Source organism: Mustela nigripes, chromosome 2 (genome assembly GCF_022355385.1).
Source record: "Mustela nigripes isolate SB6536 chromosome 2, MUSNIG.SB6536, whole genome shotgun sequence".
NCBI classification, from domain to species: Eukaryota; Metazoa; Chordata; class Mammalia; order Carnivora; family Mustelidae; genus Mustela; species Mustela nigripes.
The window spans coordinates 172,993,824-173,017,158 of NC_081558.1; the positions used below are offsets into that span (position 1 = coordinate 172,993,824).

The window sequence follows — 23,335 nt, forward strand, 5'->3', positions numbered from 1 at the left end:
ATAGTCAGATAGTTGAATTCAGCCTGGTAACAGGAGATGGCATATTAGGATTCAGGTAAAACCCCAATAATTAAAATGTGAAAAGAAAGTATTGCCAGAATTATAAATACATACAAATTAGCTCAAATGTTAATCTTTGTATACATAATGAGGTCACATTTCAATGTTAACTGATGAACCAACACAGAGATTCTTGTTCATATAGTATCAGTTTGTAAGTCTCTGAAGTGACAATGCTTCCTTGGGGAGGTAAGACTTGTCATAATATGTAATATTCCTAAATGAATTAATCACTTAACAGAATTAATTTCCCCTGATACATTCATCCCTGCTTAACATTACTGTCTTCAACCATCATGCCATCATATTATTTACTGATAATCTGATATAGTAAACATTATTCAAATTCAATGTGAGACTATCTAGAGAGATGCAATAGACTTAATATAGTTGATGAATGTCTTCTTGGAGAACTACTTGAAGGATATGTAAAGCCCCATTGACAAATAGGACCTGGTAGAGTTAGGACGATTAAAAAGTGAATAATAAATGAGAAAAATAAAAGCACATTCAGTGGATAAGAATTTGTACAATAAGAATTAGGAGGAACACTTGGGAAAATTGGTGGAGACTTTGGACATTTTACAAAATTGTCCCATTATTAGTATTCATTATTATCACTCCTTCAATTCAAAAGTTCAGTAAAGGTTGTATCTACTTATCACACTTTATTCTTCTGGAAAATAAGGCCAAGAAAAATACTTGACACCTAACTCATTGTTTGCCAAATTTGTACACATTTGTGATTATAACTAAATTTTGGTTAAGTGTAAGATAGCATACTAATTTCCATAAGTTTGTTTTGTTTTTCAAAATAATGTCCTAAACAAATCTCTTTTCTCCACTTACTGTGGAATATTGGTTAAGATTTTAAAAGGATTAATTTTATGAAACTTTTCTTCCTATATCCAGCAGTACTTATGTGAAAACAGTCTGTGATTCAATCCTGTCCAGTAATCAATTCTGACATTTCAGACAGTAGCTTGTGCAGTTCGGATTTATTGCTTCGAGAAAGATCAGAGCACAACAATGTCAATCTCACTTGCTTTTTTTCCTAAGCATAACTGAAAATCCAGACAGAAGGAGTAGACTGAGAAAACCTCATGTTTTGTTGTTGTTTATTTATTTATTTATTTTATTTTTAAAATTTTTTAAAACCTCGTTTTTAAGGACTGTTCCAAAGTATAAATTTACTTCATAAAATTAGATTTGGGAAGCATTTATGATAAGGTAAGAGCTAGGTATCACCCTAGAAATGTAGATGTAATGAGTTGGGGGATTAAAGCAAAGTCATAAGGAAATACTTAGTGTTTGCTGAGATGGTATTCTGTAACTTACATTCCTGGGGGGTGTTCTGGGGATGAGATGGAAAGACAATCAAATGCCCATTGAATTTTGGAGAAATATGGCAAGAGGAACTTTCCAGAGGGACCCATGATAGCTTTCAAAATCTTACACTAAACCCATACTGAGCATCATCAGAAGTGTAAAAATGGTGCCCTTCAGTCTTCTTGTGGATCTTTCCTTCAGCTAGGTGCTGGGGTATATCAATTATCCAAATACCAGTTTTTCCATCTTCTTCTTCTTCTTCTTTTTTTTTTCTGTGATTTGTGGGATTTTTTCTAGCTTTATTAAGATAGAATTGTCCTATAACAATATGTAAGGTTAAGTACATGAAATAATTTTTTTTTTTCGCTGATAGGAAGAATAAGTTTTTTTTTTAATTTTCAGCATAACATTATTCATTGTTTTTGCACCACACCCAGTGCTCCATGCAATCTGTGTCCTCTCTAATACCCACCACCTGGTTCCCCGGACCTCCCACCCCCTGCCGCTTCAAACCCCTCAGATTGTTTTTCAGAGTCCATAGTCTCTCATGGTTCACCTCCCCTTCCAATTTTCCCCAACTCTTAAATATCCTAGACAGGGAGGTCAAGAGAAATTACTCAGAAATTAGCAGAGGGAGAAAACAAGAGAGACTGACCCAGCAGACTTGACAGAAGACTTGTGAAATTAAAAAGTAAAGGTTTAGGTGAAATCGTGTTTCCACATCTAGCGTGGGGACTAGATATGAGCACAGAAATAAAAACTGAAAGTGGAATCAAGAGATAACCAGAAAGTCAAAGATCAAACATCTCAAAGGGATATAGCACGGACAAAGCTCAAACTGTAACATGATACCTGTCTTTAATGACATATCAGACAAGTACCTATACATTTAGATGCACTCAAGGAAGGGCGGTGGTAGGGTTGGGTAAAGCTTAAATTGATGGGGTTTAAATTAGATACCATAAGGGATACCTGGGTCTCAGTCAATTGAGCCTCTGACTCTTGGTTTGGGCTCAGGTTGTGATTTCAGGGTCATGAGATGGAGTCCTGAGTTGGGCTCCCAAATCAGTGTGGAGCCTGCTTGAGATTCTTTCCCCCTCTGCCTCTGCTCCTCCTCTCACTTTTGTGTTCTGTCTCTAAAATAAATAAGTAAATGAAGTATTTTAAGAAAATAAATTAGAAACAACCAAGAAAGATCTTGAAATGTCTCAATTTCAAATCTTAAAATGTCTGTTTATATGGCATTAGCTAGATTAGATTTTTTTTGGAAGCTACAAATGGAAACAAAGTGATTATGAGTTTGTATTCGTGAGTTGGGGGATTGGAAATATTGCATCTATGTTCCCACAAATTTTTCTAAATGGATTTAACCTCTTGATTTTCCATGTGAAGTCAGCTTTAGTGGCTGGCTAGCCTGGGCCAGAGCTGTAATCCATCAATTGCCTTTGGGAATTTAGATGTGACCTCAGAGCATCAAAAGAAGAGATAGAAGGGGAAATTTTTCTTTTTGATATGGGTCCTCCTTAATCCAGAAATTAGTCATTAAAATCATAACAGTGTTCTATTACTTAAGAAGATGGAAAAGCTGGTATTTTGGTAACTAATATATCCCAGAGTAGTGTTTCTACTCCTTTGGAACTTTAACTTGGAAATATAATACTCACTTTTATTTGATAGCTTCATTTTCTTACTACATTTATCCTAACTATAGTGTCCTCCACAATGCTATTAAGACTACTTCCTCAAAATTTACTTGCTTCAACTTTGTCTCTCACGGTTGTGAGTGATTTCATTGGTTGAAGGTTCACATGTCCCTAAGATCTTTCATCCTAACTGGAGTGCTCATACTCCGTGCTATTAAGGTAAACTGCCTCTAAATGTTAAACAGAATTCTCCTTTATGTGTGCAACTTATATTTTTTTCCTTTTGGAGGCTGATAATCCCAATCCCTGATGCTGAAACTATTCATGAACTTGGCAACATTTGAAGCTCTTTCTTGAATAAATTACAAATTTGGTTTTGATTTTTGTTACTTTGAGTTAAGATTTAGCAGTTTTCTCTTTCCTGTATATTTTCTCCCATATGTATTGCTTCCTAAATTGATTTTATTATTATATATTATAATATTTTACATATAAGTTGTGCATTTTCTCTGTGTAATTTCACTTGGAAGTATTTTCCACCTTTAAATCATTAGGTTATAGTAGATGTCATTTGTTTCCAACTTTCATGAGATCTTTTTTTCTTCAGAATTTTTCTCAAGACAGTTATTACTTCCTTATTTCTTAGGCTATAGATGAAAGGATTTAGTAAAGGAACTACTATTGTAAACAAAATCGCAGCTGGAATATCCCTATCACCTTCTTCAAGCAAATTTGGTCTAATGTACATGAAAAAAAGAGATCCATAGAATAATGAAACGGATAAAAAGTGGGATGCACAGGTAGAAAAGGCTTTGACCCTTCCTTCTTTGGATTTCATTTTGAAAATAGTAAAGAGAATGTAGAAGTAAGATATTAAGACACTGCCTATGGTGAAGACTTGAATTGAGCCTGAAAAGACAAATAGTACCAGTTCATTGATATAAGGGTCAACACAGGAGAGTCTGTATAAAGGAAGAATATCACAATAAAAGTGGTTAATGTGATTAGATCCACAGAAAGCTAACCTAAACAGAAACCCAACATGAATCATGGAATGCAGGTTTCCAGCTATGTAGGCCCCTGTGGTCATCTGAACGCAGAGTTTCTTTGACATCATGGTGTGGTACTGCAGTGGACTGCATATGGCCACATAGCGATCATAGGCCATTGCTGCCAGAAGAAAGCAATCTGCAGTTTCAACAGTGCAAAGAAAATAAAATTGTGCCATGCATTCATAGAGGGAAACCACTCTGTTCTCAGAAAAGAAGTTCCCTAACATCTTAGGAGTAATGGCACAGGCGCAGCAAGAATCCACAATAGCCAAGTTGCCCAGAAAGATGTACATTGGTGTGTGAAGATGATGCTCTTTTGAAATCAGTATCACCAGGCCTAGATTCCCCACCATGGTAATCAGATAGATGACAAAAAACACCACAAACAGAAGGGTCTTCAACTCTGGGTTATCTGTAAATCCTGTGAGGATAAACTCACTTTTCATGGTATGATTTTCTTCAGTCATTCCTGACTTCTCTGTTGAGAAAAAAATTGTGGATAAATGAGGTACTAATTTATAATATGTCCAATTTGACTGCTAAACTCACTGGTTTAGAAGGACAAGAAGCATATTTTTCAAAGCTTTCATAGTTTATGTGGACATGGCACATGCCCAATTCTGGGGTAATATCTATCTCTTGACGCTATTACCTATGTAGCTACTCTTTTAACATTCTTCCAGCATATTTTCAAGAAAAATAACAGATTATATGCACAGGGATGGCTTACGAGGTCTTAAGAGAAATATTCAGTGCAAACAACTTCTCTATATGGGTTAGGTAAGACGGATTCATAATTTTAGTGCCAGCAATTAGCATCAGTGTTCTCAAACAATTTCAGTGACTATATATGCACTGATTAACAATGATATTGAAAAAACTATTTCCTACACTCACGTTCAAAGCAGAATTATTCACAATAATGAAAACTGGGAACAACCCAAATGTCCATTGATGAGTGAATGGATGAACAGAATGTGGTGTATACGTACAATGAAACATTATTCAACTTTAAGAAAGAATGAAATTATGACACATGTTAAAACATGGATGAAACTTGACGATGTCATGCTAAGTGAAATAAATTAGACACAAAAGGACAAATGTTGCATGAATTAAAGTCTTACTTACATGAATTAAAGTCAAATTCATAGGGAGAGAAAGTAAAATGATAGTTGTCAGCATGAGGAAGGAAATGGGTGGTTATTGTTTAATATGTGTGGAGTTTCATTTTGGTATGATAAAAGAATTCTGGAAACAGTGATGATGGTTACAAAAAATATAAGTGTACTTAATACCACTAAACTATATACTAAAATATGAGTAAAATTTTATTATGTGTATTTTATCACCATAAAAATTTTTTAAAAGACTATTTTCACTTGCAAATTTTTAGCAATTTACTGTCATCAATGATAACAGAATATACATTTAAAAATAAAGTGCTTTTTGGGTAAAAGTGAGCTATTTCAAAGGTATTAAAAATTGTGGAGGTTGGGAAGGGAAGGCATTGTGGATGGAAGCATACAGGAAAGAGAGGAAGAGAGAAAAGAAAAAAAGGCTGTACATAAAATATTTCAGGTCATTTATAATACTATTTATGCATGCAATGTAAATTTTTGTATATGCATGAGAAATTTAAATGCTATCAGAAGAAATTGGAGAAATCATAAGGGTTAAAAATTGATAAATTTAATTATTTAACTATATGTCAAAAACATCATGAGTAAAATCAAGTGTCAAATGCAAACTGGCAAATTATTGCAATGAATATAATGTTTCATTATATTCAATGAATATAATGTTTCTAATGTTTCTATAGCTTATAGAAATCCGCAGGAATGGGGTGCCTGGGTGGCTCAGTGGGTTAAGCCTCTGCCTTAGGCTTAGGTCATAATCTCAGGGTCCTGGGATCGAATCCCGCATTGGGCTCTCTGCTCAGTGGGGAGCCTTCTTCCTCCCCTCTCCCTCTGCCTGTCTCTCTACCTACTCGTGATCTCTCTCTGTCAAATAAGTAAATAAAATCTTAAAAAAAAAAGAAATCAGCAGGAATAATCACTAGATAAAGGAAAGGAACAGAAAAATCTCAAAGGAAATATAATTTAAAAAATAAAAGAAATTGTTTTCACTACTAATCAGAGAGACATCATTTTAAGTTAGGAGGACAAATTTACTTTGCTTATCAAAATTGAATTTTTTTTAAAAAAAACGACAGTTTATAGTGTTGTGTAAAATACCGTGAGATGGGAACTCAAATGCATGCCTAGTAGAAGTATAAAATGGTATAATCATTGGAAAATAATTTGGTAATAATTTAACTGTTCATACCCTGTGACAAGTAACTACAAATCTCACAAAAAAGAATTAAAACCTCAGATAAAGACTTACATATAATGGTGTCCATTGTAAAGTAATTTATAATAGTGAAAAATTAAAAACATCTAAATGGTAAACATTTGCTCAGTATGATTAAGTATGAATCATTCATGTGATGGTATATTGTGCAATCATTATTTAATACTTCATTTAGTGATAAAAGAGACATAATAAAACATGTGAAAAATAAAATATAATGTTCATATACAGAATAATCCTAATTTTCCAAATAAATACTTACTATGAATGTAAAGGAAAGGCAGTACAGAAACACATCAAAATGTTAATACTGGTTTTCTCTGTGTAATGAGAATTATAGGTCACTTTTTTCTTTATGTTTTCCTCTATTTCAAATTTTCTGCAATAAATTTTGCTTTTATAATCAGAATATGTAAAATTTTTAAATTTTTATTTTTTTATTTGACAGAGAGAGAGAAAGAGAGAGCCAAAGCAGGGGGAGGGGCAGGCAGCGGGAGAGGGAGAAGCAGGCTTGTTTTAGTGAATTCAAGAATCATTTGTTCATTGACCTGGTATTTACTAAATGACTGCTCTGTGCTAATAATACTTTCTTAGAATGTCACCTGATCCTCTGGACATTTCCACATTGACAGTTTTCTGGATATTCATTGACCATAACCATATTTTGTATTCCAGGAACTGAGGAAAGGCATTTTAGAGAGATGTAAGCAGATCTTTTCCTTTTTGTCTTCCTGAAAATATTATTAACTTTTAAATCTCAGACTATTTTGGATTGATTCCTTTAGGAGCAATATTTAAAAACAAAACACTTGAGGTCATTATATTTTAATTAGCTTTTCATTAAAATGGCTTACTGTTGGCAACCTGAAGTCTAAAAATGAATATTTTATATCTATATAATTTGAATAACTTTTTTCATTTAATGCCTTACACTTGTCAGCTTAAAGTTACATAAAACAGTAAGATTTCCTTCAGTTTTCCTGGTTGATTATAATTAGTCAGACAGAAGTAAGTTTTACATTGATATTTTTATTTCTCTAAGAATCAAAAGGGAAACTGGAAAGTTCCCTCAAATTACATCAAGATATTAAAAGAATGGCTTAAAATTATAGCTGATCCTTGAACAACACAGACTTGAACTATGCAGGTCCACTTAAACTTGGATTTTTTTTTTCAAAATGTAAATGCATTTTCTCTTCTTTATGATTTTCCTAGTAGGATTTTCTTTTCTCTAGTTAGCTTTATTGTGAGAATACAGTATGACACAAAATATGTGCTAATCAACTGTTTATGTTGTCAAAAAGGCTACCAGTGAATAGTTCTGGTTAACTACAATTATTAGTGGTTAAGATTTAGGGGTCAAAAATTATATGTGAATTTTCAGTTATACATGGGGTCAGCATCCTTATACCTACATTGTTCAAGAGTTAACTATATACTTCTTTCTTATAGAATTTGTTTAATATGTAGGGAATGTCCAACACAAACAGTTTAAGCACCATTTCATTATAAAGAATAATAATCTATTTAATCTGTTAAGTTATAAGTTACATTGCAAACCATATTAAAGAAGTTTCAAAAATACTGTTGTTTTCTGTTATTACTATAAAAGTACACCTTTACTTGTTTATTTTTGGTAAATTTAGGCTTCTCTTAAATTCAGGAGTGATGTAAATGAGTTATAGCTATTTGTATAATTCTTACACAATAGAATTTACACTAAAGTAAAGATTGAAAAATAAGAATTGCAACCAAAAAAACCTTAAAGAATTTAAAGAATTGTTTCTGGAAGTTAATATTTCCAAAAAACCAAATCAAACAAAATAAAACAACAAAAAAATAAAACAGATTTTAAATACTCGCTTACCTGTTTCTCTGTTAAGAGTTTTAGAAAAACTAGTTGGTTGTCTGGTGCTGATTTTTAAAGTAGATCCAGAAATAAAACTCTATCATTCTGAATGTTTGGTAAAATATTTCTACCAAAAGGTCAGTGATAATACTTATGTCATTGATAGAGAATGGTTTAAAAATTTAAATAATTCTGAAGGGATTTACTTGGCATGGGCATCAAGTATAGCCTGAGAGACCTAATTTTTTAAACATTACAGACACACTGAATGGGAATAATTAAATGTATCCTTTGAGACCTGGAGAGTAAATCAAATGCCCATTTCCAAACAAATTTTAAGGGCTGTGTTTTGATTTTAATTTACTTGCATTTATAATATTTATCCTTTTCATCAATCTGAAAATAGAATTCTAAGTGGAAAGAAAAAAAATCCCACTGGATTGGTCAGTAAAGGATCCTAGAAGAAGTGAAAGCTAAGATTTGTTGCCACAAAGAGAAGGTGTGGTGTGAACAGGAGTCATAAAGTAACACCTTTCCCACCTTTTAAAAAAAACAATATACAACTTCTAGAATCTTCCTTTGAAAATATATTCATAATGTGTTTAATCTTACATCTTAGTTACTAGAATAGACTTTAATTTTTTCTTGCAAATTTCAGAAGCAGCTTCTCAAAAAGCTCCTGTACTCAAACTACTCCCTTATTTAGGACTCTCCTATCATTTATAATGTAATGAATCTCTATTGTCCATCAACCTCAATCTCAATTCATTTGGTTAATTATTTATCTCGATTGTCCTAATTTTTCATCACTTGAGCTTGTTTTCTCTCTTTATATTCCACTCTCCCTGTGTGCTATTCCTATGCCAAGCTCTTCTCTTCAGTGAAAGTGAGTAAGTCACTTTCATTCTTCATTTTGTGCCTTTTGCCTCATCTGTATTCTGTCCACCATTTTCTTTCATCTATGAAAATCCTTTCTCCTTTTAATCTTCAGACCAATGTCCATATAGCTTTCCTATGATAAACTTCTTTGTTTTCTTCCCAACCTCCTAAGCTCTTGTTACCCATAAAATACCAACCAGGTAACAGTATTTGCCTTATACTGTCCCCTAACATTTCATAGGTTAACTCTGGCTTCTCTCCACTTGTTTACAACCTCACTAATATCAGGTTCATGTATATATCTGAGATATACCCTAAGAACACAGCAAAGAACAAAGAAGAAAAAAAAAATCCCACTGCTCAGAATTTAAATTCTAGAGCAATGTGATTGTTTCAGGTGAGGACCACATTTCCCTGACAATGTAGGACTAAGTGTGTGCCAGTATGGCAGAATGGGGAAACTTCCTCCTGTAATAAGAGCTTGGTAAGAAATGATGGGGAAGGGCCTCTACCAAAGGAACTATGAAGAATGATAAATGGTGCTTCTAGCTTACTATTACAGTCTTTTTTTTTTTTTTTAAAGAATTTGTTTATTTGAGAGAGAGAGAGCACAAGAATGGGTGGAGGGGCAGAGAGACAGGCAGATTCCCCACTGAGCAGGGAGCCAAACGTGGGGCTCAATCCCAGGATCCTGGGATCATGAGTTGAGCCAAAGGCAGACACTTAACAGACTGAGTCAACAATGCATCCCACTATTCCATTCTTAACCCATGAAATAATGTGGGGTCAGTGAAAGATTCATGGAGTCAGAGAAAAGAATTGTGCAGCTTATTATTATTCTACTTTTTTCTTGCAAATTTACAAAAATTTTTATGCTTGCTTAAAACTTTTGGAAAACCTTTATGTTTAGTACCACAAATGTTAGGGGGCATTTATTGCTCCATTTATTCATACATTCATGTGACAAATACTTTTAGTGCCTACTATGTGCCATCACAATTATAGACTCTTCTCATGGAGTTTACATTCTAAGAGGACAGTGGGGGAGACGATATATACAGAAATGAGAAAAATAGCGAAAATCAGTGTTACGCTGAGAATAAAATCACATAGCGTGAGAAAAACTGTCTAGGAGTTACTTTAGATCAGATGGTTTGAAAAGCTCTATAGGAAAAAGTTAGCAGTTAATCTGAGACCTGAGTAGTGAGAAGCCAGACATTGCAGTCTGGAAAAGAGCATGATAGGAACAGAGGAAGTACTGAAAATTCCTTAAGGCAGAAATAAGATTTACATGTTTGAAGAATCCATAAAAGCCAGATTAAAGTGGATGGTAATGGGATTGAAAAATTGATCTTGTAGGGATTGTAACATAGAATATAGAGTTTGCATTTCATTTCCAGTGCACTGAGAAGCCTTGGGAGAGTGTATTAGCTTTCTATTGTTACTGTAACAAGTTGCCATAAACTCAGTAATTTTAAAAGAACAGGAATTTATTCTACAGTTCTGGAAGTTAGAAGTACTAAATGAGTCTCACTGGTCTAAAATTAGTGTCAATATCCTTTATGGAGGATGTAGGGGAGAATATTCCTTTGTCTTTTCTAGCTTCTGGAGTCTCCACGCATTTCTTGGTTCATGGCCCCCTTCGACCTTCAGAGCCTGAAATCGCCACCCAAATCTTTTTCACATTGCATCACTCTGACTCTGACTCTTCTGCTTTGTTTCAACTTTTCAATTTTTTTTCAAATTTAAAAAATTACATTGGGCCAACCTGGAAATGCAGGATTATTTAATTCCCCCATGCATGTAGTGTAACATATTCAAAATTTCCAAAGATTAGGATGAAGACCTCTTTGGTGGGTCATTATTCTGCCTACCAAACCAAAGGTTTTTTCGGGCAGGGAAATGGCATTACCTTATTTATACTTTAGGACAAAGACTCGATCAATCTCTCAGAAAATGGATCATGAAGGATGAGAGTGGAACTGGGAGACCAGCCAGGAGGATATGGCAGTAATTCAGAATTAGGATGGTAGTTATGGACATGGAGGAATGTAGATGGGTTTGGATTGTGTTTTGGGGATGAGTCAATAGGATTTGTTGATGATTTAGATTTGAGAGGGAGATGTGAGGATGTTAAAGAGGTAGAAATGAAAATGCCTAGATTATTTTGCTTTGAGCATCTAAGGGGAAGATGATAGCATTTATTCAATTGAAGGACATGAGAAGAAATACTTTCTTGGTGGGGGAGTGAAGGTAAAAATCTGAGTTTTAATTTCTCAATGTGATGTTTGAGATGCATATCAGTTATTCAAGCAGAGATGTCAAATAGGCAATTGAGTATGAAAGAAAAGGCTGGACATTAGGAGTCCTTGGCATGTGGATATTTAAAGCCTTGGAACTGAGTGAGAACAACAAGGAAGAGTGGGAAAGCAGAAGAGAGAAGGGTGATCAAGAGAGAGCCCTTTGGTACTTTCTGCTTTAGATTAGACCAGATTATCCAGCATACAAAATGCCTGGTTGGTGTAAAATTCAGTGATCTAGAAATTACAGGAAGTATCCTAAAAATAAGGAGGTCAGAATGCCAAATCAGGAAGTGTGAATTTCACTTAGTAGGCCCTGAATAAATTTGTCAAGAGACAGACTACCAAATCCAAGTTTCAGAAAAACAATTCCCTGTGTGGCTTATTGCTTTAATCTTTATGTTACATTTTAAATATTGATATGGCAAGGGTGATAAATTAATCATAGGTCCATTGATATCTATGGTATTGGTACATTGGTATCACGTACCTACCTGATATATAGGTACCTAATCATTGTACATAAGGGGCACCTTATGTACAATGTAAGATTACAGCTGTGGAATAAAGATGACTTTAAATTAAGATTTTTATATATAAAACAGTGAATACAACAAAAAGACCCAAATTCATGTGATGAATGTTGTTTTGCTTTTCTAGACATGTTTTACTCATCACCAAAAGTTGGTAGTGTTTGTTATAATGCCAAGCATAGTGCTAATAAGCAATAGTAATTCACAGCAGTATAAAACCAAATAATTCTTTGCTGTGACTTACCTTACTGGAGAGGCAGTCATATAAATTATTAGAATGCAAAGTGATAGAATCTATAGTATAAATCATACATTCAGAACAGATGGGAGTGACTTAATTTGCTTGGGCATGTTAAAAAGGTTTTCGGTAGGACAACTGTCTTTTTTCCAAATAAAATAATACTTTAGATATTAAATCTTTATGTGGGAGGAGCAAATCTCCACAGCCTCCCAACCTTTTTCCAGATTTTCATTTTCTCCCTGAGGAATTAGTCACCACTGTTGCCAAACTGTTGGTGGCCACAAGAAATTCTCCCATTCACTCTGACCCAAATGATTCTCTGCAGCACAGAAATTATGAGGGATCAGTTGTACATGTCTTCACTTGACTTGGAGATAACTGGTGGAAAACAAAGTGTATTAATATAGAACTAGAAGAGCAGTTCTCAACAGTCTCTCCCAACTGAGAAAGCAGGTTGGGAGATGATGTTGACACTCCTCTGGGCTTTCTTCAGTAATGAGCCATTGCCAGATGGCTAGGTATGATTCCTCTTTAGTTTCTCACATTCAAGCTAGTATATTGTTATGCAAAGGAATGAGAAAAGTATTACTGAAGTAATCTGGATTTTATGCTTGTTATGTTTTAAAAATATAAATCCTATTAAACAATGGTAGTTTATTATTAGAAACTAATTGTGATGCATGCCATAACTGATTGTGACATATCAGGGTGTTTTGATAGTTTGAAGCCTGCTGATCTTGATAATCTGGTTTAGATGAGTGAGTTGGCTCATCTTGCATTTATGGTTTCCTATATCAAGGCTTCCTTACCTATCTCCAAATCCAAAAGGCAGATCTTTTTCTCAGTCACCTGGAAGTTCAGACATGGCTCATGTCCAAGAGATCTATTTGTAAAAATGTGAGAGACAAACGAACAAGTAGGAGTGCCACTCCTAGTTTCTTAAACCGAGGATTTAACTCCCCTGTGATTGACGCTGCATGTCCAACCCTCCAGGGGGAGCTTCAAACCTAACTGCAAGAATATAGACATATCCTCAACTGAGTAATCATATTAAAATATCCTCCAGTTAGGCCCGGCATCTCTATAAGAAACACACATTGATAACAAAAAATGATAGGGGGTATTTTATTATAGATTACCCAGAAAAGGCCATTTGATCCTGCCTTTGAAAGATATGTAGACATTTTCTCAGCAGGAAAGATTGGAAAGGGAAAGCTAAGCAAAGTATCAGAGGCATGAAATCTCATGAAGTATTGGAATAGAATAGAAATAGAATAGAAATAGAAGAATAGAAAGTAGCTCCCAGTAGAATAGAAAGTAGCTGCCACCACACTGGCTGCAGTGTGGGTGTAATTAGAGAAGTTGGTACTCATAATTATGTTATAGGAGATTACTTAATGGTTGATCCAGTTTTGACATCCTCTGCCTTAAATACACACTGAATGAATCAGCTGTTGATAATAAACTAACTGCTCAGAAGTTCTTAAGTCATTCAGTATATACCAGACAGGGTCTCTGAATTTGTTGTTGTCAAAGTCAGGACTTCCTTAGAGAGATGTAGGAATTGAGAAGTAGAAAGTATGGATTAAATTGTGCTCAGCAGAGAAATCCATAAATGGAGATAGAGAGGGACTTGCCCTATCCACCCATCCTTCCCTCCTACTTTGCTTCCTTCCTTTGTTCTTTCATATATTGACACATTTATTTTGTATAATTGTATTCTAATATAATGTGTGTCTACTTTATGTCAGCCACAATGCTAGTCACTATGGTTAAGCAATAAACAAAAGCAGATATGGTATCTGTCTCCCCTCTCCTTAAAGAATTGGAAAGAAGTTAGGGGAGACAGATATTAACCAAAAAATCACCTAAATTAATTCTAAATTACAACTTCACTATTGCAAAGATCAGATTATTAGTGATATGAGACATAATAGAGAAGCTTACCCTGTCTGAAAAGGCAGTATAACATAGTAGTTAACTCCATGGGCTTTGGAATCAGAGTGCCAAATTTTGAATCCTGGCTATAGCATTTTCTAACTGATCTCAGGAAAATTAGTTAACTTCTCTGTGGCTCAATTTCCTCATCAGAAAAATGGTTATTACAATGGATTATAGTCTGAAAATGGGGACTAAGGAGGTAGTTTTGAAGATTTAATGAATTATGTTTAAAACAGTATGAGAGCTCCCAGAATCTAGCAAGTGCTCTTTAAATGTTACATGTTGTGTCACTCATCACCAGTGCCACCAGCACTGTCATTACCTATAGTGGGTCGGAGAGTGGGGGGAAGTGATGGAAAGATTTCCTTGAAGAAGTGATGACTGAGCTGAAATCTGGAGGCTGAAGAGAATTTTCCAGGAAAAGATAGAGTGGGTGAGTTGTAAGGAAAACATACACAAAGACCCTATTTCTGGAGGGAGCATGACAATTTCAAGGTAGTGAAAGAGGTTCAGTGAGGCAAAGAGAGTTGAGGTAAATGGTGCAAAGGAAGGTGGAGAGGTGGGGAGGGGACCCACATTATAAAAGTATGAAAATAATTTTAATAATATATATTCTATTTAATTCAATGCATCTGAAACATTCCAACACATAATCTATATAAAATTATTAAGAAAGTATTTTACCTTCTTTTCCTTCCAAACCTTCAAAATCTGGTGTGATTTTGATACTTACAGCATGTCATAATTCTGACTATATACATTTCAAGTACTCATTAGCCATGTGTTGAGGAGTTACAATTGGAAAGAATGGGTCTAGGGTGGGGAGAGAAAAAAAAAAGAGAGATAAGAGGGAGCTAAAAGGAGAGGGGGAGAGTTGGTGTAGTGGAATAAAAGCCAAGGAAATAGTGGTCCTTTAAAAAAAAAAATGAGTGATCAAAAGATTCAACTGACCCGACCTCCCCATCATAATTTTTTTTAAAAGATTTTATTTATTTATTTGACAATAGATGGAGAGGCAGGCAGAGAGAGAGGGAGAGAGAGAGAGAGAGAGAGAGAGAGGAAAGCTGGCTCCCCGCTGAGCAGAGAGCCCGATGCGAGGCTCGATCCCAGGACCCTGAGATCATGACCTGAGCCGAAGGCAGCGGCTCAACCCACTGAGCCACCCAGGTGCACCCCACCCATCATAATTTTTTTTAAAAAAATTCCCTAAAGCTGCAAAGTTCTGCCCTGTTTTGGAAAACCTTAATTGACCTCAGTGTCATCTCTTTAGTTCTTGTTCCATTTCTCTCAATTTTTAGCACCACGCTTCTTAAAAAGCATTCTACACCTGCTGTTTTCATTAACACTTTTAAATTGTCTGCAACCCAGATCTCATTCCCATTATTTTGTAAGAACAGTGACCAATTGGACCGAGTCCAATTATATTCCCAGAACCTTCCTTCTCTTTGATGTCTCAAAAATATTTGAAAATTTAACCATTCTATTGTTCTTAAAGCTGTTTCCATCTCCACAGAGGCATTTTTTGAAATTCCATCTCTGACCCTTTCTTCTCTCTCAAAATTAGTAACTCATATCTGGATGCTGCTGGCTTCCAAATCTTCATCTACAGCCATGATCACTCCACATGTCTGATGCCTGTGGGATATTTCCATAATTTCTAATCATGCCTCAAACTTGTCACACTTGAAAGGGAAATTACTGGTACCAAGAAAGAGCTTTCCCTGTTAACTTCCCCAGTTTGTAACAGAATGAAGGAGATGGAAATGGAAAAATATCTCTGAGAAAACAACACATAAACTGAGGCCAGTCTCTTGGGATGAACACTGAGCAAGTATAACGTGGTCCCTGCCCTCATGGAGCTTATCATCGCATGGTGGAAAGATAGTCATTATAACTGTACTAAGTGCTATGATGAAAATTATATTTAATAGAGGTCTTACCGTAGCCTGGGGTAGAAGTTGGGAAAATTTCCCAGAGGAAATAGCATGTAAACTGAAGGTTTGGCAACATGTGATTTAACCAGATAATAGGGGAATAAATGAGACAAATGGCATTTATGCCATAGATAACATTTGCGGGCTCTGAGTTGGGAAATTGTCCTGGTGTATTCTGGGAATGGAGAAACCAGTGCATGTATAGCATTAGGAGGGTAACATTGGTAAATGAAGCTAGAATGGGAGTCAGGGTTTAGATATCAAAGGACCTCATAGTCCAGGGTCAAGATTCTCAAGTGTATTCTAAGAGGAAAAGGAAGACATTCAATATTCCTAGGTTCAAATCTTCAGGATCATCTATGACACTGCTATTGTCTTCACTTCCCATATCCAATTTGTCATCAAGTTGCCAACAAATTCCATGGTTTCTTAAAAGTTCTGTTATGTCACTCAGTATTATGTTCCATGTTTCTCAGTTCATGTGCTTTAGACTCCGCGCAGGGGGTCACAACCTGGAGATCAATAAGATCAATATTAATAAAATTCTTTTTTCATATTTTGGTTAATTTGCAAAATTAACTTTTTGTACAACTGACCGTATATTATGATCTGGTACTATCCATCAGATATTAATTGATTGGGTCCTGTGGCATTGTAAAGCGGGGTGTTACCTACAGCAAATAGGTGTTCAGAAATGAAATGTAACACTGACCTGGTACTATAGAAAAATGTTAAAATTTTATCTCATGAATATGTAGGAGAGCTTGGCCACTCCAGTGAACAGTTCTTTCAAGATAGAAGCACTATATGAAGGACAACCAAGAAAACTTTTCATTACTAGTGGGTACTTTTATAGACTCTCTGAAACCTTATTGTACTAGCATACTAATTTTGTTGTAATTATTGTTGTCTGGTTTAATGTCTTTGTGTCTTTTCATTTTTTAGAGCATGTTGCTAAAATCATTAATGTCTTTATATAAATTGGTTCATTTTAATTTTAACTCATTAGCTGAGAATATTTGCATGAATTAATAATACCCAGTGAAATTTTTAGTAAACCTGAATGTCCTCACTAGAGATTTTATTAAAAGTTTCACCCTTAGAGACTGGGAATTGGATAAGTTCCATAATTACAAATAGATTTTGCTTTGTTTTCAAACAATGCACAATGGACATTATTAGGAAAGAGATAGGGATTTCCAGGAAATGTACATTAGTGTGACAGAATGAGGAGAGAGTTTGTGTTGAGGCAGCCCTTTAGACCAGAGACATCATTAGCAAGAAGGGCTGAGTTCATTTTTCAAAGATCACACTTTAATTGTATTTAAAAAAAAAAAAAACTAAAAAATCTCTCCTGAAGGCCAATAATCTTTTTATTAAAGAAAAAATGACAATGATCCAATGTCAGGAAAACCACACTAGGGACCTGACTCCAGTATATATTAAAGGTTTTTTTCATAAAGGACTTCTACACTTTTTAGCTTTAAACTGATAATGACTTCTCCAGTAAAGGACCTTGAAGCGTTATTGGCCTGAATTTCTCCTGGCATCGTCAATGACAATAACTTAGTGAACAAATATTTCATGCTCTCCTTCTCTTGTGAAATATTATGAGAGCTTTCAACAACAAAAATACCCAGTAAGAGTAATAACAGTCTGGGGCACATGGCTGGCTCAGTCGGTAGAGTACACAAGTGCTGATCTCGGGGTTGTAAATTTGAGCTCCACATTGGGTGTGAGATTACCTAAAAATAAATAACAGTTCTATTCTGTCCTTTGTTCTCCTACCTAGACTCCCTTCTACTTGTGTGAGTGTATGTGAATATTCCTAGGCTCATTAAAGCTTGTCACTAAACTCGTCTCTCACTATCTAGGTTCCTGCTGGAATTCTGACTGGACCCAGAATCAAAACACTGTCAGCGAAGGTGAAGTGGGATGATTATGACTGGCCACTTCAAGCCATGTTTGAGAGAGAGAGAATGGCTCCTCTTTTAGTGAACGAGCAGCACACTCACTCCACCACATTGACTCAAGCTGCTTTTTGAACTCAGGATCAGGAGCTGAATCAAGCCAACCTGACTTGTTTTGATATGTCCATATGACACTGCCATGAAAACATTAAGTGAAGGTAGTTCCATGGACAGAAAGCAACATCAATATTCTCTATTTCTTTGTGAGTTTACATTTATCAAAATGAAAAGTTTTTATTATAAATTATTACTTTTATCTATGCTCAGAAAGAATGAAAAAAGACAAAAAATGAGAAATATATAAAAGGAAATTAAAATAAAATACACACACGGTGGTTATGTGAAATAACTACTATTGCCACTTATATGTATCTGTTCAGAGTTATTTTTCATATTTTTTTAGGAAGGTGGAATCATAATGGAAACAGTATTTTAGCTTAACAGTATTTTTTTTTTTAAAGATTTTATTTATGTATTTGACAGAGAGAGTTAGCAGGAGAGGGAGAGAGAATCTGAAGCAGACTCCACACTGAGCCGGAGGTGGGGCTTGATCCCACCACCGGAAGATCGTGACCTGAGTGAAACCGAGAGTTGGATGCCTAACTGGACTGGGCCACCCAGGTGCCCCCAATTTGATGGGATTAAAAAGAACCCTGCTTCCAGCAACAAACAAACAATCTATGTCATAATTCAGCAAGTGCTCAAGTGCTAGAAGCCCCTTCCTTCTTTCTAATATGTTACCTGTCTACCTCATGCCACCTACCAAGCAAACCCCAATCCTTGTTGAAGCCGCATCCGAAGCCCCAGTCAGAGTTACAGTGCAAAAGCCCCTCAATCCAGAGGCCCTGCCAGGTGTGGGTGAACCAGGCTCTAGCCCAAAAGCTATGCAGGGGCGGAATTTCCCGAGAGGAACTTGCGGAGTGCACTATGCTTGCGCCAGACTGCCAGTCTCTGTATTTCCTTCCAGGAGTCTGAAGGCCATGGGTCAGCTATGTGGGCTTCTGGCCTAGCATGAGGCGACACCACTATGAGGTCTGCTAAGGTTCAGGGTCAAAGCAACCTCAATGCCCCATCCCATGCCATATGCTTGGAGCCTGTTCCTCCTGGTAACAGCAAGCTGAGAATTCGACTCAGGAGACCACGGTGCTTGGTCTGAAGACTTTCTCCTGAAGAACAGCCTCAGGTACATACATATTGGATTGGTACCATTATTTGTTTCCAAGTTTATTGAGATATGTTTGCATATGGCACTGTGTGAGTTGAAGCTGTACAACATGATGATTTGATACATGTATATATTGTGAACTGAGTATGACAGTACTCTGTCACTCACATAATTATTATTTTTGTGTGCATGGTAGAAATTTTCAAATTTATTCTTAGCAATTCTCAAGTGTATTGTCAACTGAGAAAAGAGAGCTGAAATGAAAGCATTTATGTGAGGTTTAACAACTGCAATTTGGGGAGCACAGATTCAGGTTGCAATCCAAATCTGTCCCCAGAGTGAACAAATATCAAAGATGTTAAACGACAAAAAGGAATGCTTGTCCGTATGTGTAGTTTAAAGAATTTTGATTGGTATTGATGGCAGAAATCTTGACTAAATTGGTTGCTAAGCTTATCATTCATCTACTATCTCATTGTACCAGATTGCAGGCTGAGTTCTTAGATTTTTACATTGTCCCAGTTCATCGGTCATGGTTCATTTACTTCCTTACTCACCTCCTGACTCCATTTTAAAGCCCCTTGAGATGACTTACTCCAATTCATTTTATAACCAACTGAGTTCACTCCTTGGTGAGTTACAGATAGAGACTATACCAAGTGTATGTTATGATGCTTGTGCTCCTCCTTGGGCAGAGATTTTGACATTATAATGAGGTAGAGGTAGGTGTGGGATATTCCAAGGTCCATCTTTGCAGGTGTAATTCAGTGATCAAGCTCAAACTGGCCTAGGCTGGCCTGTTGTTTGCCTCTAAAAGATAAAGTTAACATTCCTGTGAGGAATGGGAGGTCAGTGGGGGTCTTGCTGGTGACAGTTTTAACCTCTTTCATCCAATATGGTTTCAATTTCACCTTTCATGTTTTCCCTTTTCCATCCAGATTTTTTTCTGAAAGCATTGCTGCTCATCCTTAGATTTACCCAGAAAGTCATGTCCCACATTGGGATCAGGGGGGCAGTTTTTAATCTTTAATGATTATTTCAAGGAGCATTTGAGAAACAAGGAAGCAATCAGGAAATGGTTCTTATTTTCCTCACCTGAGAGCTTTATTAAGCCACATGGCAGCTCAGAATAACCAACTTATGGACTAACCATAATCAGGCTCTTGTAGAAGTTTTAGGTGGATCTTTCTAAGCAAGGTGATGAGCACAAGAAGAGCAATTAGCAATATTTTAAAAGCCTGATGGATACTACACATTAATCTAGGAAATTATTAAGAATGTTAAATTACTAGGTATCTAAGGGCTCTATAAGCTATTTAGAGTGATAGAGCAAATCTGAGGAAGTAAACTCTTAACATCAGTTGTTGGCAAGTTAGATAGGCTAATATAGTTCCATATTTTAACAAGATCAAGTCCAAAGTACAAAAATGTAATAATTGCTAACAACTCTTTTCACTAACCCCCCCACCTTGTGCTCATACTTTCTTGGAAAAAAAAAATAAATAGAGTAATATTAGTCCCTTGAGGCCAGAGTGGTTTAATTTCACTCCAACTTGTCCAGTCCATAAAAACCATCCTGATAAAAAGCATCTAATAAGGCCATCTGAGCAAACATAAGCTGCATTGTTGAGTGAGTTACAGCAGAAGTTACAATTTTTAGAAAGCATTTGGTCAACATAATATGGATGTTATTAAGAATAATAGTTACTAAACCAGTTTGTGTTATCGTTTAACCATGATACTATTCCTGATGGTAACCAACTAAAGAAATTAGTATAATCTCCAATTCCTGGCATGTGTCCTATCAACTAATAGGCTATTATCCTTTACAGATTTTAGTTCTTGTGTTATTCTGCCAGTTCAGTTAACATGAAAACAACATTCTTCAAATAGGGCATAAATGCCTCCTTTCTGGGCTAAGATACTAAGTGCACTTTTATTCTGTAGGGTAGTTTCTACAAGGCTACCAACTTGGGTTTGTTGATACTCAAATCCTTGAACCTCAAGCACTGAAGGTGGTGGTCACCATGACTATGGATAGCTTATATATTGCCTTTTTCAAGTCTGTTACTCTAATCCAAGGAAAGAATGCTCATGCAAAGACATGACTAAGGCCCTTTGTGTCTCTAATTGCTTTGTGTCAATCCAAAATTTTAACCTTCCCAGTTTCACTGAGGTCTTTTTAACTGATATAATACAGGTCTCAGATTTGGTATATGAGCAGTGGAAGGAAGAATTTTTCTAATGGTGGCATCAGGGGCAAGAACAACAATCATACAACATATTGGTGCCACATAATTAAAAACATCCAAAACCTTCTAGGGGTGAGGCATATGTGGGTCCCTTTGCTCCGACTCTTTTATCACTTTCCAAGGATGAAATCTTGTGATCAAAATGTAATCATCTTCACAGACTACATGGCAGTCTGGTTTATTAGAATTCCATCAGAGATCTTAAGAACATCTTATATTTCTATATACTTGAAGCAATAAATGAGTTTGAATATTGTGAGTCAGATTCAGGTTAAGGTATGGGAAACTTCTGGGATAAAGATAGGAAGAATTAAGTTTCTACCATTCTCCAGATTTTTCATCAATATCCCATATTGTCCCATTGTCTTTAAGGGGGATATTGCTTCCTAATATCCAGTTTCATTATAGATCTTATTTCCCCATCACAAGGATACATTACAAGGAAGCATTTTGTAGTTGTATAGACTCCAGTGTGGAGCAAGTTCATGATCATCTGAGTCATATAAAAGTGCATAATTACAAACATGCAGTAAAAGAAAACCTGATGTTTTATCCATACCATTTATATTTTTAAAACATAAGAAAAGATTATTTGTCAATGCCTAAATCTGAGTTAGAGGTATTCCCTTATGAGCAGGGGGAATCCAAAAGAAGGTATTTATATTTGGGGCATGTTTTCCGGATGGTAGTTGATGAATATGTTCCAAGACATAAAAAGAGAATCTTACATTTTTATCAGTGAAGTGTTTCCATCACTCTAAGGATAGAGGTCAAGCTATTAATTCAGGCACGTTATGAGGATGGTTTGCTCTGGCATAAGTCCAACAGGTTTGCAGAATAAGAAAGTTTTTGCAGGGTAAGAGCAAAAGAATGTGGTAAAGCTTGACCATCAGCAATGAGGATCACAAGAAGAAAAATAAAATGTTAGGCTAGGGGCTAGAACTATTCCAAATAACAGAGGCCATTGTAAGGAGAACTTAAAGATATGTTGACTAGTATATGAGTTCCAGGCAGGCTAGAGCAATTAATAGGCAAGAGATTAAATCTGTAGGACAATAGCCAATATGAAAATAGTGCTTTTTCCTGATACTATAGGGTTTTTACCACCAACAAAAAAATCCTACTGTGTTACATAGCAAAATGCATTAGAATACTTATTAGGACAAATATCCCAAATGTTTCAATAGTCCTTTAGAACAAATTCCCCAAAGAATCTAAGGTGTGCTTTCCAAGTTTAAATGCCAAGTATAAACCTTGGAATTCTTCACTTTGTGTGAATAGGTCCATAAGAAGGAGTACAGGATACATGTTACAGATGGTGTCACATTCCTTCATAGAAAAATAGATAAAGGAGCTTCCCCAATACGATGATTATGAAAAAGGTAATGAAGAAAATAGCAAGTTATTGGTATAAAGAACAAAAAAGGATTTGAAAGTAAACAGACCTTGTTGCAGTGTGTTAAGACAACTGTGTACACAGATGTCCTCTGCTTCAACCCTGAGTCAATAGGAGTTTTAGGTCTGCAGTTAGTTCTGATGTCCACTGAAGGGCTGGAGCTTTCTTTAAATGAGAAACATGAATCCAAAAGTCAATGCCTTGAGTTTAGCTGTGCAAGGGTTGGTTAACAGTATCCTGTTGGGTCCTTTCCATAAGGGTTGTAGGGTGAGTTTGTGGCGAAGTCTTTTTTGTTAGACAAAATATCTAGGCTGTAGATTATGGCAGAGGAGTTCTTCATGGGAGTATGCTGGGAGAGGGTTTTCCTACCAAGCATGCGTTTTTCTTTAATGCCTTTACCAGTTCTTTATAGTATTCAAGTATTTAACCTTTGGGT

General features: G+C 35.7%; 1 protein-coding gene across 1 annotated transcript; it reads right to left on the reverse strand.

The window, feature by feature from the left end:
- Window positions 1–3,582: 3,582 nt before the first annotated feature.
- Window positions 3,583–4,551, reverse strand: LOC132010587 (olfactory receptor 5K1). The gene has a single exon (XM_059388369.1). The coding sequence runs from the start codon at window positions 4,549–4,551 to the stop codon at window positions 3,583–3,585; it is 969 nt and encodes a 322-aa protein (XP_059244352.1).
- Between the last annotated feature and the right edge of the window lie 18,784 nt (window positions 4,552–23,335).

Excerpts from the sequence above, each read along its gene's own strand:
- LOC132010587 (XM_059388369.1), bottom strand. The coding sequence starts at position 4,551 with ATGACTGAAGAAAATCATACCATGAAAAGTGAGTTTATCCTCACAGGA.